This window comes from Hydra vulgaris, chromosome 12, assembly GCF_038396675.1.
Source record: "Hydra vulgaris chromosome 12, alternate assembly HydraT2T_AEP".
NCBI lineage: Eukaryota > Metazoa > Cnidaria > Hydrozoa > Anthoathecata > Hydridae > Hydra > Hydra vulgaris.
The window spans coordinates 67,057,035-67,072,199 of record NC_088931.1 but is presented as its reverse complement, the minus strand read 5'-3'; the positions used below and the strand labels follow the sequence as shown (position 1 = coordinate 67,072,199).

The following is a 15,165-nucleotide window of genomic DNA, read 5'->3' as shown; positions in this document are numbered from 1 at the left end:
CCTTAAAAAAAATTAAATAGAGTTGGTAAATTTCTTTATTTTAATTTTAAATAAATGGAAATAAAATCTGCATAAATTTGAATATTTTTTGAAAGGGATATGTAAAAAAAATTTTCTTTTTAAGTCGAGGCTTGAAAAAGTATTTTGAGAGCCTTGAAGAATTTAAGATAAAATTGAATCATAAAAAATTAAAACATTATGAATGCCTCAAAATGTAAACCTTATTTTATTATTAGTATTTCTTTAGTCTTTGACTTAAGAATTTATTTTCTATTGACTTAACATCTCTTTGCTTTATTTAAAATGTATTTATGTTATCTAAATAAAAGTAAACATTGTCTTGCTATCCCATTGCTTTAAAATAAAGTTTATTTGAGATTAAAATAAAAAAATTTAAAACACACGAGCAAATCTAACAATTTTAAAAATCAAGTACATTTAGAAATAAGTAAATGTTATTATCTTTTCATGATTTCATCTTTTTGTCGTGAATAGTATTAGTTTTAAAATTTCTCTTAGTATAAATCCTAATGTATCGATGGTTCAAACCCCCTGATAAAACTCCTATAATATTGGTACGGAACGGGGAGGTGGAAGCAATTACAAAAAATGATTCAAATAACTAAAGACGTTCATAAGATATATTTTAAATAATTATTATAAAGATATATGGCTGTTATATCGCATATACAAGGTATTTTTTGTGTATAATTTTAGACCAAGTATTTAAGAGCGTATAAATGTCGCATGTTTAACGTGTTTTGAACATGTGATAAAATTCATTTATTAATTTCGTATAGTGATATGATCTTTGTCAACTCATATTTATTTATATGTTTTTATATGATAGTGAACATAAATAAATAAGGTATTGAGATAATTATATTGTTTGTTTCTTGTACAGAAATTGGATAATAGAATTTTTATTGCAATTATAAAGAATTTATTTTGAATCTAATGTTAAATTAATTAATTTAGTTATAGCTTGGAAAAGTATTGCTACAATTGCTGTGGCTAGTTCTGTATGCGTTGTTGTATTTATTTTGTTTTGTGCTTGGTGTTTCAAGAAAAAAAAGAAATTTTTAGAGAGTCGATCTGATGATCATGAGGCTAATTTATATGAAGATGACGCGTCGATTTCAAAACTACCATTGTTAAAGAATGATGATTTTTCTTTTTTAAATAATGGAAGCAGAAATAAAATTAGCCCATCACCAGCTAAATCTACTTCAAGTTCTTCGAATAAAATAACGCCAAATCAAGAAAAGAAAAAATTTGTGTTTGACATAAACTCTTTACCTAAACGTACAAACGAGTGTACAAACTATGTGCAACCACCACTTGAAAAAAATAAAGACTTAGGTGGCTCTTATGACACAATAGTATCTTCATGGAGCTCCATACCAAATGAGCCAGATCCATCGACTGAACGAGGTGAAGACCTTGGCTCTATTTATTTTAGTATAAGTTATGATGTTTATGGACTTGTTTTGAAACTGACTATTCAAAAGGCTGTTAATTTACCAGCTAAAGATATATCTGGATCTAGTGATCCATATGTTAAAGTATTATTGCTTCCAGATAGGAAAAATAAATTAGAGACTCGTGTTAAAAGAAAAAAACTTAATCCAATTTGGAATGAAGTTTTTACTTTTGAGGGTTTTCCTTATCAAAAACTGCTTCAAAGGTCTGTTTATCTGCAAGTACTAGACTATGATAGATTTTCTAGAAATGATCCTATTGGTGAAATTGAAGTTGCTCTATCAGATATAGAATTACAATCTGAGCCAGTTCCATTTGTTAAGAAATTAAAGCCCTGCAAAGGTTCAACTGTGAGTATATTTACGTATATATATATATATATATATATATATATATATATATATATATATATATATATATATACATATATATATATATATATATATATATATATATATATATATATATATATATATATATATATATATATATATATATATATATATATATATATATATATATATATATATATATATATATATATGTAAATTATGTTAGTGTATTTTACAAATAAAGTGCTCAATGTCCTTAAAGAACAGAGCAATCATAAATTAGTAAAAAACACTTATCTAACTTTTTTCTTTAACTTTAAGTTTCACCATTGCTGGATCAGCAGGAAGAGTAGAAGAGACTCTTCCTGATGATCCAGCAATGGTGAAACTTAAAGTTGAAGAAAAAAATTAGATAAGTGTTTTTTACTAATTTATATATATATATATATATATATATATATATATATATATATATATATATATATATATATATATATATACTTTTAATAAAATGTAATTAATAATAATAATAATAATGATTATAATAATAATAACAATAAATTTTTTTTCGATTGTCTCTAATATGTATAATATAAATATAAACATGAAATATCTGGTTGGCGAAGTACGCATTAATTTATTTTGTTAAACATTGTTTCAGATAGTTATACGAAGATATTTTAACTCCTAATTGTTGGTGCCATTTTTCAATATAAAACGTTAGAAGTCATTGTAGTGCAAAAATAAACTAGTTTTTAGTTTGATTTTGAATTTGTTGTGTTAGGCTGGTTTCTCCATTTTTTTAAGTTAGGCTGGTACACTAATAGCACAGATCCTGATAATACCAGCCTAACTGACCCAAGAACGCCACTTATGGTGTGATAGCATACACATCAAGGTAGCCTGTGATGCAAATTTTGAAACCTTTAAATTTTGTCCTCGGAAAATAATTTAATTTGAATGTTTAAATTAAGTGAAATTTTGACTTTAGAGTGCAACAATAAAAGTCCTGTAGAATGAGAACCACTGCATATAATTTGATAAAAATTAGTGCAAATGTTGCATACGGCCACACCAAACTCTGGATAAATTTCAGTCAGATTGGTTTACTGGTTAAAGATTTGTCAGTTATAGTTTATATTTGTTTGTTTTTTGCTACTTAGACCTCAAAACTATACAGATTATTGTGATATTCAATTGCTGTTTTCAAAATAAAGGTTACATGAGTGTTCTACTATGTAATATCACTAAATTTTATGGTCATTGTTTTATTGCTACATGTACTATTTTCATTCTATTGACAAAAATATTGATTTGCTATTTAAAGTGTGGTTTGAATACCGTAAATATTTCAACATTTCCTAAAGTATAAACTTCTGCCAAAATGCAAAAAAAAACTGCTAAAAAAACCAAAAGTTAAGGATTAAAATGGTTAAAATGTTCATTATAATGTGTAAGCTATGATTTTCTCTTGATGAGCAGTTTTGACAGTTTGTTCACTAAAGGGTCCTAAGGGGGATCCTTTGCGGCTGATGAAATTGTTGATGTGGTAGAAGACGATGTGAATTTTAAGTGTAATGCTTGCGTCAGTTATCATTAAGTAATACCTTTTGAAATTTTCAATTATATTAGCAAAATCTGGTTGAAGGATCAATCCAAAGCAAGTTTTTACAACGAAAATGAAACTTTTGAATGCTTTAATTATGCGAAGAATGCTGGGTTTGTATCAGCAAATTGCTGGAATACATCTACATTGCTTTCCCACAAACTGGCACCCATGATATGGGCTTTTGGATTTGACGTCACACCATATGCAAGGGTGCATACTTGAATAGGTTTGAAGACCACAAATTATTTTTGCAACTTTCATATTGCAACCCAAAATTAGTTTAACTCCATTTGTATTATTCAATGACCAGATTTGTTCAATGTTGGAGTGAGTTTCTGGCAAATCTTCTGATACCGTAACGAGAATTTGTCTCTTTACTCCAGTCTTTTTCCAGTCATTTGAGTGAGATGTTATTTTTGAGGCAGTGAGCTATCAATCCTTAACACAGTATCAACAATACTTAGACAAAACTTGAGGAAATCTTTATAACCATCAATTCTGAGCTTAACAAAATATCCACCAATTATTTTGTTATAACATGATTCACAAGACTTGACTTTGCAGTGAGCAACAACCCAAACTGTACCAGAATCTCCTTTTCTGTCAATAATTTTTAAGTCACTGCAGGTGAAGAAATAACTCAAGTGTTGACCTGCTTTTGAGAAGTTCTTATAAAAATTTTGCTCTACCATCTTGCTGTTTGATGTTTGGTTTAGAGTTCTGACCAGTTTCTTTAATCTGTTGTTTGATAGTCCCAAATTTAATTGCACATTTAAAAGAGCTAGAGTGGTCACATCTTGAGTGCTTGATAGTGGCTGGGCACTACTTTGACCTGAAAGCAAAACATACATATTTTATTTTTATATTAAACTTTGTTCAGAAAGTTTGTTTAAAACTTTTAAATTATTCGTTTTTAAAGTGATTAGAAACTTGTTAAACATATACTTCCCATAACCATGTCTTTTTTTTTTAAAGATTTTCTTTGAATGTTTATGTAAAAATTATTTAAGTATAAATATTTACCCAGGGTAATTGTAAGTGGAGGCCTGCCAGATACCTTAGCAAGTTGAATTGTTCTTTCAGGGGATAATTCATTTTGTTTGACTGCTCTGGCATCTTTTGCTGCTAAAGATTGAATGTTTTCCTTGAACTTTATTTGAGAGCATTGGTAAGGCAAACCTCTCCTAAAGGGCAGAGGTATGTGCTGCAACATACATTTGGTTCTTTCACATGATGGTTTGCTTTTCAAGAGGATGTTTTACTTGCAGATTTGAACAACCAATTTAACAGATTAGGCAATAACACATCATGCCAAAACATCTTGTTCAAAGTTTCACTTATGTTGAATTGAAATTAAACAGAGGATGGAGTATAACTTCTTTCCCCTCTTGTTTCCTGCGCAAAATTGTTCTACATGGTTTGCAGAGTTCTTGTGATACCCAAGAATCAATGATATTTTTTGAAAGTCGTAATTAAGAAATCGCAATATGTAATTTAGAAACACAACATGTAATTAAGAAATCGTAAAACATAATTGAGAATCACAATGTTTAAATAAGAAATTGTAATATGTAAATGATAAATTACATTGTTGTATTAATTGTAATATGTAAATGAGAAATACAAAATTTGTAATAGCGAATTCATAATGTAAGGTTATAGGTCATTATAAAAGGTTTTCTATAACATAAATTTGAATAAGTTAATAATATCAAATTACGCATTTGTATGCACCAACAATAGTAATAGAATTGGAAAAATTGTTGTATTATTTGTAAATACCGAAATGACCCGAAAGTCTGATATTAAATTGAATTCGTGTCAGCATTTATTTCACCAAATTAGCTTTTAGAACAACCAGAAATAAATTGTTCAATTTTTCAGTATTAAATACATACAACCAAACAAGTTGAAAGAAAACACTATGTTTATCTACACCGAATGGCAGAAAAAGAGTTGCTGAATGTGTTGAGCGAAATGACGATTCGGTGACTCTGGCGCAAAATTTAGGGGCAAATTTAAATTATTATATTTAAATTAAATAACTAATTTTTACAGTTTTTCAAAATTTAGGGGTAAGCTTTTAATTGGGTTTGTAGCAGAAATTCAAATTTTATCGAAAGTGGTGGTTTTAAACCAAAAAAATTGACTGAGGATCAAAACAAAAATAAAATGACAGTTTATCAAAAAAAAAAACATTAAGAAAATTTAATATTAGCATTATCATAACAACAACCATTAATTACCTGATGGCTGATGTTTTCATTAAAAAAGTGCACAAGGTACTTCTTGCAAATAACAGTAATGAAAACAAACAAAAGAAGAGCTAAATATGTTAGGAACATCAATGAACATATCACAAATGGTCATCAGATTTTGATCTTTATCGTAGAAAAATGCAAGGAATAATAAAAATCAGCATGAAAAATAATCATGATGTAATTTGAAAATACACTAAAATTTGTTTCCCTTATTTAAATTACTTTCAATTTACTGGTTATTAAAAACCACTTTTTTTCATGAATGAATTAAAGTTTATTTTTAATTATTGTTTTAATAAAAATATGTAATATATTATTTTTATAATAATATAAAAGTATATAATAATTGCTGTATTTAACTGAGAACATTTTTTCTTTTAAATGTACTTTTTACTATAAATCTTTTTATTTATTTTCTTGTAAGTTTTTTGCTGCAAATTTAATAAATAAATGAATGATTTATAGTTAAGTTTAAAATTTTCTATAATAGAAATATAATAATATAATAGGATTCTTAAAAATATATATCTTTAGTAAAATCTAATTTTATGTAACATTTGTGTAGTAGTGTTTCATAAAACAAATGTCTTCTTAGTATAAGTATCAAGTTTAAATAGTAAAAAGTTTGTACAAGAGTGTTATTAAAGTTATAAATAACTAATTTTAACAGTTTTTCAAATAAGCAGAGTTAAAAAAATGTTTTATATCTCTGCTCATTAAAGTTAGAGATATAAAATTATTAGTGATGTACCGATGCTTCGGCTTAATTGGCCACTTTTTGCACAATCGGAATTGGTATCATCATCAGCTTTTTTTATTAATTTACCAATTTTCCAACTGATGGCATTTTAATATTTTTATCTTGGATTATGATATTAATAAATAAACTAAACTTTATGCATTACTTACAATTTTTCTGATAAATTTTTATTTTGACTTTGTTTACAAGCAATATTGTTTATTTTTAAGTTGATGTTTATATGCTTTAACATAACAGCTGAATGTACTTATACTTTATTACCATAATGTTGTTTTTAGAATAATTTTATTTTGTATTGTTCTATTGTTATAATTTAAAGTAACCTATTTAAGCATTGTTATCTATATGTATGTAGATTTTTTTATTCTTGTTCATACCCAACAAGGCTGCAAGCAACCACTATTAAGTTGGGAGTTCCTAGAAAAAAAAATAGAGTTTAGATAGTAATGTACCAATAGCATTTTTTGCTGATGTTGATACCAATGCCGATGGATGAGAAAAGGCAGAAACCGATAAATTAACTAATTATTAGAATTTTGAAAATTCAAAAACATAAAATTTTAAATCATGTAATCCTTTTCATGGAATCAGTACTGGTGAACAAATACTTGGACCCAAATCAGAGTCAAACCATTATTTTAAAAATATTAAAAAAATTCCTTTAGTTTTTTTACTATGAAAAGAAAACTTTAAAAAAAATACAGTTTTAGAGGAACCCTTTTTATTTTAATTTTAAAATGAAAATGGTACTAGCTTTTTATTAAGGCTGCAAGCAATCACTATTAGAGTTGGAAGTTACTGGAGGAGAAAAGATGAAGTTTATAGAGCAAGATAACGATTGACAGATGACTTAAAAGATTGCAAATTATATGAATCAGGAAAGCAAGATGAAGAAAGGGAATCCTAATGAACTGATGTTCAAGGGAAAAAACTAGATGAATAAGAATTTTTGGATCAATTTTAAACAGTCATAGTAAAAGAATGAGACTTAATTGAATGACAAGTAACACAATAATGAATTTTAGTAAATGGTACAATGGACACTAGCTCTTTAGAGTAGTGCCTATTATAGTATTTTTTCGCTCAACTTGTTTCTCCGCGCAGCGGCCTTGTTCGTCAAGGTTTGTGTTTCGGAGTTATAGAGTTGAGAGAGGGTTATAACCACAAGTAGCCTCCTCATCAGTAGTGGCCTTATCGGCCTTGGGGAGGTGAATTTAAAAAATATATATATCAGGGTGTTAGCTAGCCCAATGGTGCCGCGTATAACGCGGAATTCCCAATGGGCTTAAAATTCCCAAAAGTCAATGACCTTTTTTTTTTGTGTTTTTTTGAGTTTTTTAGGACCTTTTCTAGAAAATTCCCAACATTTTCTAGAACATCAACAATAAAAATTCCCAATACAGCAAAAACGCGGTATAAAATTTATTTCTGGCTAACGCCCTGTATATATATATATATATATATATATATATATATATATATATATATATATATATATATATATATATATATATATATATATATATATATATATATATATATATATATATATATATATATATATATATATATATATATATATATATATATATATATATATATATATATAAATATATATATATATATATATATATAAATATATATATATAAATATATATATATATATATATATAAATATATATATATATATAAATATATATATATATAAATATATATATATATATATATATATATATATAAATATATATATATATATATAAATATATATATATATATATATAAATATATATATATATAAATATATATATATATATATATATAAATATATATATATAAATATATATATATATATTTATATATATATATTGCTGAGCATCACCTTTTTACTATGTTTCTTGGCAAAAGCCTATGCAATGGAATAGGAGGAACTATAAAAAAAAAGAACCAAAAGCAAGTCTACAAACAGCAATTACAAATCAGATTCTAGCACCACACTAACTGTTTATATAGGTGTTAGCATATATTATCAAGCGATGATATTTATAACCATAAAACTTATTTTAACCTCCATAAACGATATATGAAGATATGAGCAAAGTCCCAAGTATGACGGTTTTGTACCAGGTAGAGAGAAATAATTTTTACAGAGAATCTTTAGCAAACCTGTTTAATATACCTGTTTGCTGAATAATGTCAACTTGGTACAAAAAAACCCTTCAAACTTTAAAGCTGGTAAATACATTGCATGCATTTACAATGATGAATGGTACATAGGGTTTGTGCTTGAGATTTGTAATGAAAACTAAGATATTAATGAGAAGTTTATGAAAATGAATTTAAAAAGAACTAATGATGCACAATTATGTCAGTTTTTGTCTATTTGACAAAGTAAAATGTCAAATTAGTGGTCCTGAACTTTTTTTTTCTGAACTGAACTTTTTTTTTCTGAACTGAACTTTTTTTCCCTGCAAACTTATTTTTTTTAATATTGCAATTTTTAGCAACTCTGGGGTACAATAACTAAAAATCTGTATGAAATCAATTAAAAACACCTGCAAAAATAAAATATTTGGGTGAAAAACTATTACTGTACAAATTTTCAGGTAATCACCTAATTTATTTAAGAGGTTATGGTCTGTCAAAAATTGAAAAAACCTACTGTAAGCAGATACTGAAACTTTTCTAATTTTGGTCAATATTGATTCGATCATAACTTTTTTACAATTTAGCTAATCAAGCTGAAATTTTCAGAATTGTTTTTTTTTTCATAAATCTGTGGGTGGTAAAAATTTGAAGCAAATCTGAGGTGATACCCTGGGGGACATTAGGTGATTTGATATGGAATGATCCACAGACTGCAAAAATATAGCACATGCATCATGCAAATACATTTTTACTTATGAAAAGTTTGCTATGATTGAAAGTAACCATTTTAAAAGATTAAACTATGCTTAATTTATAAGTTATAACTTAAAGACTAGGAACAAATGTACCACTCCGCATCCAGTTTTGTTTTTTACACTTGCTAACTAACCGGTTTTTAATAAAACCTACTACAGTTGAATTGATTTTATACCATGTTACTACAGAGGTAGCCAGAATATTATTTCATTTATAAAAATTCAATTTATTACAGAAAATTTATTACAAATAAAAAACTGGCTACCTCTTTTGTAACATTGTTCAAACAATCAATCTTTATGAACACACAAAAACAATTATCCAAACAATTTTTTTCTTGGTTTTTAATTTACAAAATGTATTGTTTATTTGATAATATGCAAAAAAATTAAAGAAATTCAGAAATTATCTTATGTAACATAAAGATTTAGTGAAAACTCGGGTTTTCTTACCCCGAAAAATCCCGCACTTAAAAAAGCAAATAAAAAAAGTTTTGATATGTTTTTGTTAATTGATACTAACTTGTTTCAGTTAAAAAATAATTAAAATATTAAAATTTCCGCTACACATAGTGCAATGTTGAAGTCACTGTTTAATTTTAAAGGAATGATTTTTTTTCCCATTTTTTATGAGTAAGTTTAGTTGTTGTTTTTTTTTTAATAAATTTTTAAATATAAAAAATAAATTAAAGTAAGTTTGTTTTGTTTTTATAATCTTTTCTTTCACTTGATGGTATTGTGGTTTATCCTCCGCCAGCCAATTGTCTTGTGGAGGCCACATTACCAAGGCTCGCAAAGATAAGTTCAGCTCTAACCTTTTATATAGAAATTAGCTACTATATTGCCTGCGGATTTGTTTTTAAAAGTAATCTTTATTCATTTTCATTTTTAAAATAGACTTATATTGCTTGTGGGTTTGTAATTTTTTTCATAATATAATTTGTTCTATTTTCTAAATACATCTTTTCATTTTAAAATTGGATAAGATTGCTTGTGGGTTTGTATATATTTTTTTTTAATCTTTTTTTAATACTTTTATTTTGAAAAATAATTTTTTTTAAATAAAATTGAAAAAATAACTTATAACATAATTTTGTTTAATATTAATATAAAAATATACTACATATGTGGGAGAAAAAGGGTGGCAATACATATGAAATATTTTTACTTTATGTTATTTTACTTTTATATAAAAAAAATTTATCCCTTAAAAAAAATATCCCGCTTCTTTAATCAGGAAATACTCTGTTTCTTTAATAAGGATAAAAAGCTCGATTTAATTACAAATGGGTTGATAAACGCATTGCTAAATATTGTAACTCTATGTAAAGACTCTCTTTTCTGTAAAGACTAAAAAGTAGAAAATAAAGTATAGCAAAAACATTTGCTTAAAAATATAATCTTTTTCGTACTAAAAAGTAGTTTTTAATTTAAATTTAATAGTCAAGTAAACTAAAGATTGACAGGTATGTTTCTATATAAATCTTGTGCAATACTGTCAATCTTTTACAGTTTACTGAGCTATTAAATTTAAATTAAAAAGTTTATTTTCTAGTTTTTAGTACAAAAAAGATTATATTTTTTAGCAAATGTTTTTACTATGTTTTATTATTGTTTTGTTTTAATTATTGGAATCATTGAAGTTCCAAGGCACCAAAAGTTTTCTAAAATACAAGTTTTTTGATCGATAGTTTTTAAATTTTTATTTATCCAGTGTTATATAGTTATTGTTTTATTTTGGGCAAACATTAAAGAAATTCCTGAAAATTACTGGAACTTATTTTTGTAAGTCCTAGAATAGACCTGAAAATAATGAAGCAAATGTCCTGGAAAAATAACAAAATAAAATTGTTCTGGTAAGTCCTGGTTTTTCAATTTTTTATCTGGTGGGAAAATACAATTAATCTTTGCATCAGTAAGAAGACTTAGATATTTATTGATCAACAAGCATGCAGTTTTTAAAAAAAAGATAAGTCAACAAACTGATTTTCTGGTATTTAACCTCTTTAAAAAATGAGTTGCATAGGCAGCAGGTTTTTTATTATCACATAGATACCATAGATTAAAAGCATGATTTTTGCTTTTGGTTGATCAGAATTATAAACAAGAAGGATGAGGTAGAACGAGTTTATAAAATTCAATTAATGATTTCATTGATTCCATTTTTCTTGGCCAACTCTAAGAGATATTTGTAAGGTGCTATCAAAATATTTTGTGTTTTTTAATTTTTCATTTTATTTCACAGGGGGGTAATATTATTTGTCACAGATGTATTTTCACCAGATATGGTTTTAAAGCTGATGTCACCCCTAAAATAGGAGCAGAAAAATCAAATTTTAACTTGACTCGCTCATTTAAAAAATTTATTGCTAGTGCATGTTTATCTGTATTTTAAATTATAAATTAACTATTTTTACATCACTTTTTTTTCCATCCAAAATATTTTTTAAACATTTTCAGGGAGGCATAGAACACTGTCTTTCTTAGAAAATTTCTTTCTTCAAGTTGAATAGTTCTATAGCCTAAATATAAAGTTGTTGTCAGAAATGGTAAGTATAAGTGAAGTCGTAACCTTAGACCTTGCATTATTTAATAAAATTATTGTTTTTGTTTTGCACTATTTAAGCAATAGTTTTTTTTTGCTGTTGTTATTGTTGTTGTTTTTCCAAAAAAATAAACTTTTTAATTTAACTAATATGATTGCATTCTTGAATCTTATTTTTTTAAATAATATAAAAAAAAAAGATTTAGAATGCAATCACAACTTAAAAAATGAATAATAAAATTATATATCCCTATATATTCTGATATTTAATGGAGAATATATATTTATAATAATGAGAAGATTTGTTTACTTTATTATTCTAGGATTATCTTGGTGATCTTCTGATTTCAATGTGTTATAATCCTACTTCTTGTAGAATATCAATAAGTATTATTAAGTGTTCAAACCTCAAGAAAATGGATATTACAGGCAGTTGTGGTAATTTTTGTTGTTGTTGTTTTTAGAAATACTAAAAAAAATATTTTTCTTGTTTGTATTTTATTATGTAAACATGCTGAAGTATTTAGACTGTGTGTATTTAGAAGTACTAAAGTATATAGGGTAATATTAGACAAAACATTTTGATCTAAATATTGTCTAACTATATTATTAAATTTGAAACAAACTTTCTAATTAAATGTGTAGTAGTCATAAATATAAAAGCAAAATTATGTCATAATTATGATACATACCATAATTGTGTCATAATTTTGATAGAAAACATAATTATGTCAGTTTTATTCAGAATTTTCTGTAACGTAGAAATAATAAAATAACTTTTATTAATACTAATTTTTATTAAAAAAGTTTTTCAAAAAAACGTTGGCAAAAAGATGAAATCTTATCAGCGCCCAATTATTTAACACAACTGTTATTTATTTTTTTAAATAGTTGGCACTTCCTTACGTCTTTAAATATTAATAATCTTTATTTCTGTTTTCCAAATAGAAATTAGAATCCGTTATTCTCTGAGAAAATTTATCATCTGTGATTGTCTGAGAAAAATTAGAATCTGTGATTGTATGAGAGATGTTAATTCTAAAATCATACAAAAGTTAGCTTTATCAACGCACAAAATATTTGACCAATGTTTTGAGTCAAATGACTTATTTTTATTGGCAAATGCTGATGAGCTATTTAGAAGCCAATGTGATTAAGTCCCTAAAACAAAATTTTTTTATATTTAAAATGGCCTCTGAAATTATCATGAAAATAATCAGAAGACATTTTAAACTCTTTGGTTTAGGAAAATGCAACCATCAACAAAATCCTTTAAAAACCAGCACATATATTATTTTTTTCTAGTAAAAATTATCAATAATAAAAGAATTTCAGAAAGTGGACTTAATCACATTATTATAAATATTTTTTTTAAATATTTATATATAAAAAATTTTTTTGAAATAAAGTTGTTAAAAAATCCATTTGTGCCTATTTTATTTGACATATGTTAGTTTTTTATTGAAGTTTATTTTGATTTAAATGATTTGATATTTTTCGTTTTTATTTTTATCAATTTAACTTTTTTTGGTGGTTTTTTGTCTTTATTTTTTTTAATAATTAATTTGTACCTTTTTATTTTAGATCCTTATATAAAAATATATCTCATATATTCTGGGAAACGTATTGATAAAAAGAAAACAACAATAAAAAAACGTGACCTAAATCCTGTTTGGAATGAAAACTTTGAGTTTGACGTGCCTATTGATAAGATACGTGAAATTTCTTTTGTACTTACTGTAATAGATTTTGATAGAATTCTTCCTAATGAATCTATTGGACAGGTAACCATAGGGTACAGAACTGCAGGGCAGTCTTTAAAACATTGGACAGATATGATGAACCATCCTCGCAAACCAATTGCCATGTGGCATAAGATTATTAAGATTTAGTTCTAAAGGTAGCCAATTGGTTACCAATTCTAATAGTAGCTGGTTACTAATTAGTTTTACTAGTAGCTGGTTACTAGGGTTTTTACATCTGCTGTTTATACTTTTAGTATTTATATGCTAGTTTTTATTTTGAAGCTAAAGTGACAAAATATAAGAATTAATATATGCTATCATTCAAACAAGATTTTGCTCACTAAACACGTTAGCTTCGGTGCAAGAAGTTATCACCAAATCATATTTTTTTATCTGCGTTTAAACTTCACTTTATATTGGTCAGGTGACTATACATATAGTAGTTTATATATATATATATATATATATATATATATATATATATATATATATATATATATATATATATATATATATATATATATATGCTGTTGTATATTTAGAAGTGTGTATTTGTCTTAGTAGTGTGTATTTTTTAGCTTTAATACTGTGTAGTTTTTTTTACCTACTTTTTAACTTCATTTTATATCGGTTAGGTGTACATATTGTACTGTTGGTGTATATAAAGTAATTGTATATATAGGGATAATCACAATGTCCAAATTCATAACAAATATATATATATATATATATATATATATATATATATATATATATATATATATATATATATATAATATATATATATATTTGTGTGTATATTTATTTTGTGTCTGCAAATAAAGAGTTTCTATATTTATGATATTTAAATATTGTGAATTTTTTTTATAAATTGTTGGTTATTTTTTCCAAGTGTTTTTTAATTGTGATTTATAGTTTTCTTTTTGTTTATTTTTTTACATTGTAAACATTTTGCACTTATTATTTTTTAATGGATAATTGTCTTTTATGCTTTCATAAAACATGTTTTGGATCTGAATAAAGTTTATTCTTTATACTATCGATTATTTTGCTTCAGTATGCAGTTTGTGACGTGACTAGTTTTTATCTTAATAAAATACTGTTGACATATTTCTGTGATTTTAGGTAAATTTATTTATTTTGTTTTTAAAGGTTGTCTATCAGGAAAAATTTCTAATTGAATTTAAAGAATTATTTAACAATTAAGAACAGGTAAAAATGTATAATTTCTAAATAAGGAAATCTATATAAGGAAATGTCTCTTCATTCTTTCTCCATCGTTTTTTTAAGACAATTTTAGCACTATGCAAAAACTCAGGACTCAATTCTCGGATCTCTTTTATTTCTTGTATATGTAAACCATCTCAATACATCTGTAAAAAACTGTAGAATCTAATATTTTGCTGATGTTAACAATCTTTTGTTAAAAATTCCTTAAAAAACTGAATAAGTATCTTTATTATGACTTTTTATTTCAGTGGTCACATGCAAACAAAATCACAATAAATACCACAAAGACCTAAATTTTCTC

General features: G+C 25.5%; 1 protein-coding gene across 1 annotated transcript; it reads left to right on the top strand.

Moving 5' to 3' along the window:
• Positions 1-535: 535 nt before the first annotated feature.
• Positions 536-13,979, top strand: LOC100215062 (synaptotagmin-7). The gene is made up of 4 exons (XM_065814203.1): positions 536-694; positions 979-1,832; positions 12,213-12,327; positions 13,474-13,979. The coding sequence occupies exons 1-4, from the start codon at positions 670-672 to the stop codon at positions 13,779-13,781; spliced, it is 1,302 nt and encodes a 433-aa protein (XP_065670275.1). The 5' UTR covers positions 536-669; the 3' UTR covers positions 13,782-13,979.
• Positions 13,980-15,165: the final 1,186 nt, after the last annotated feature.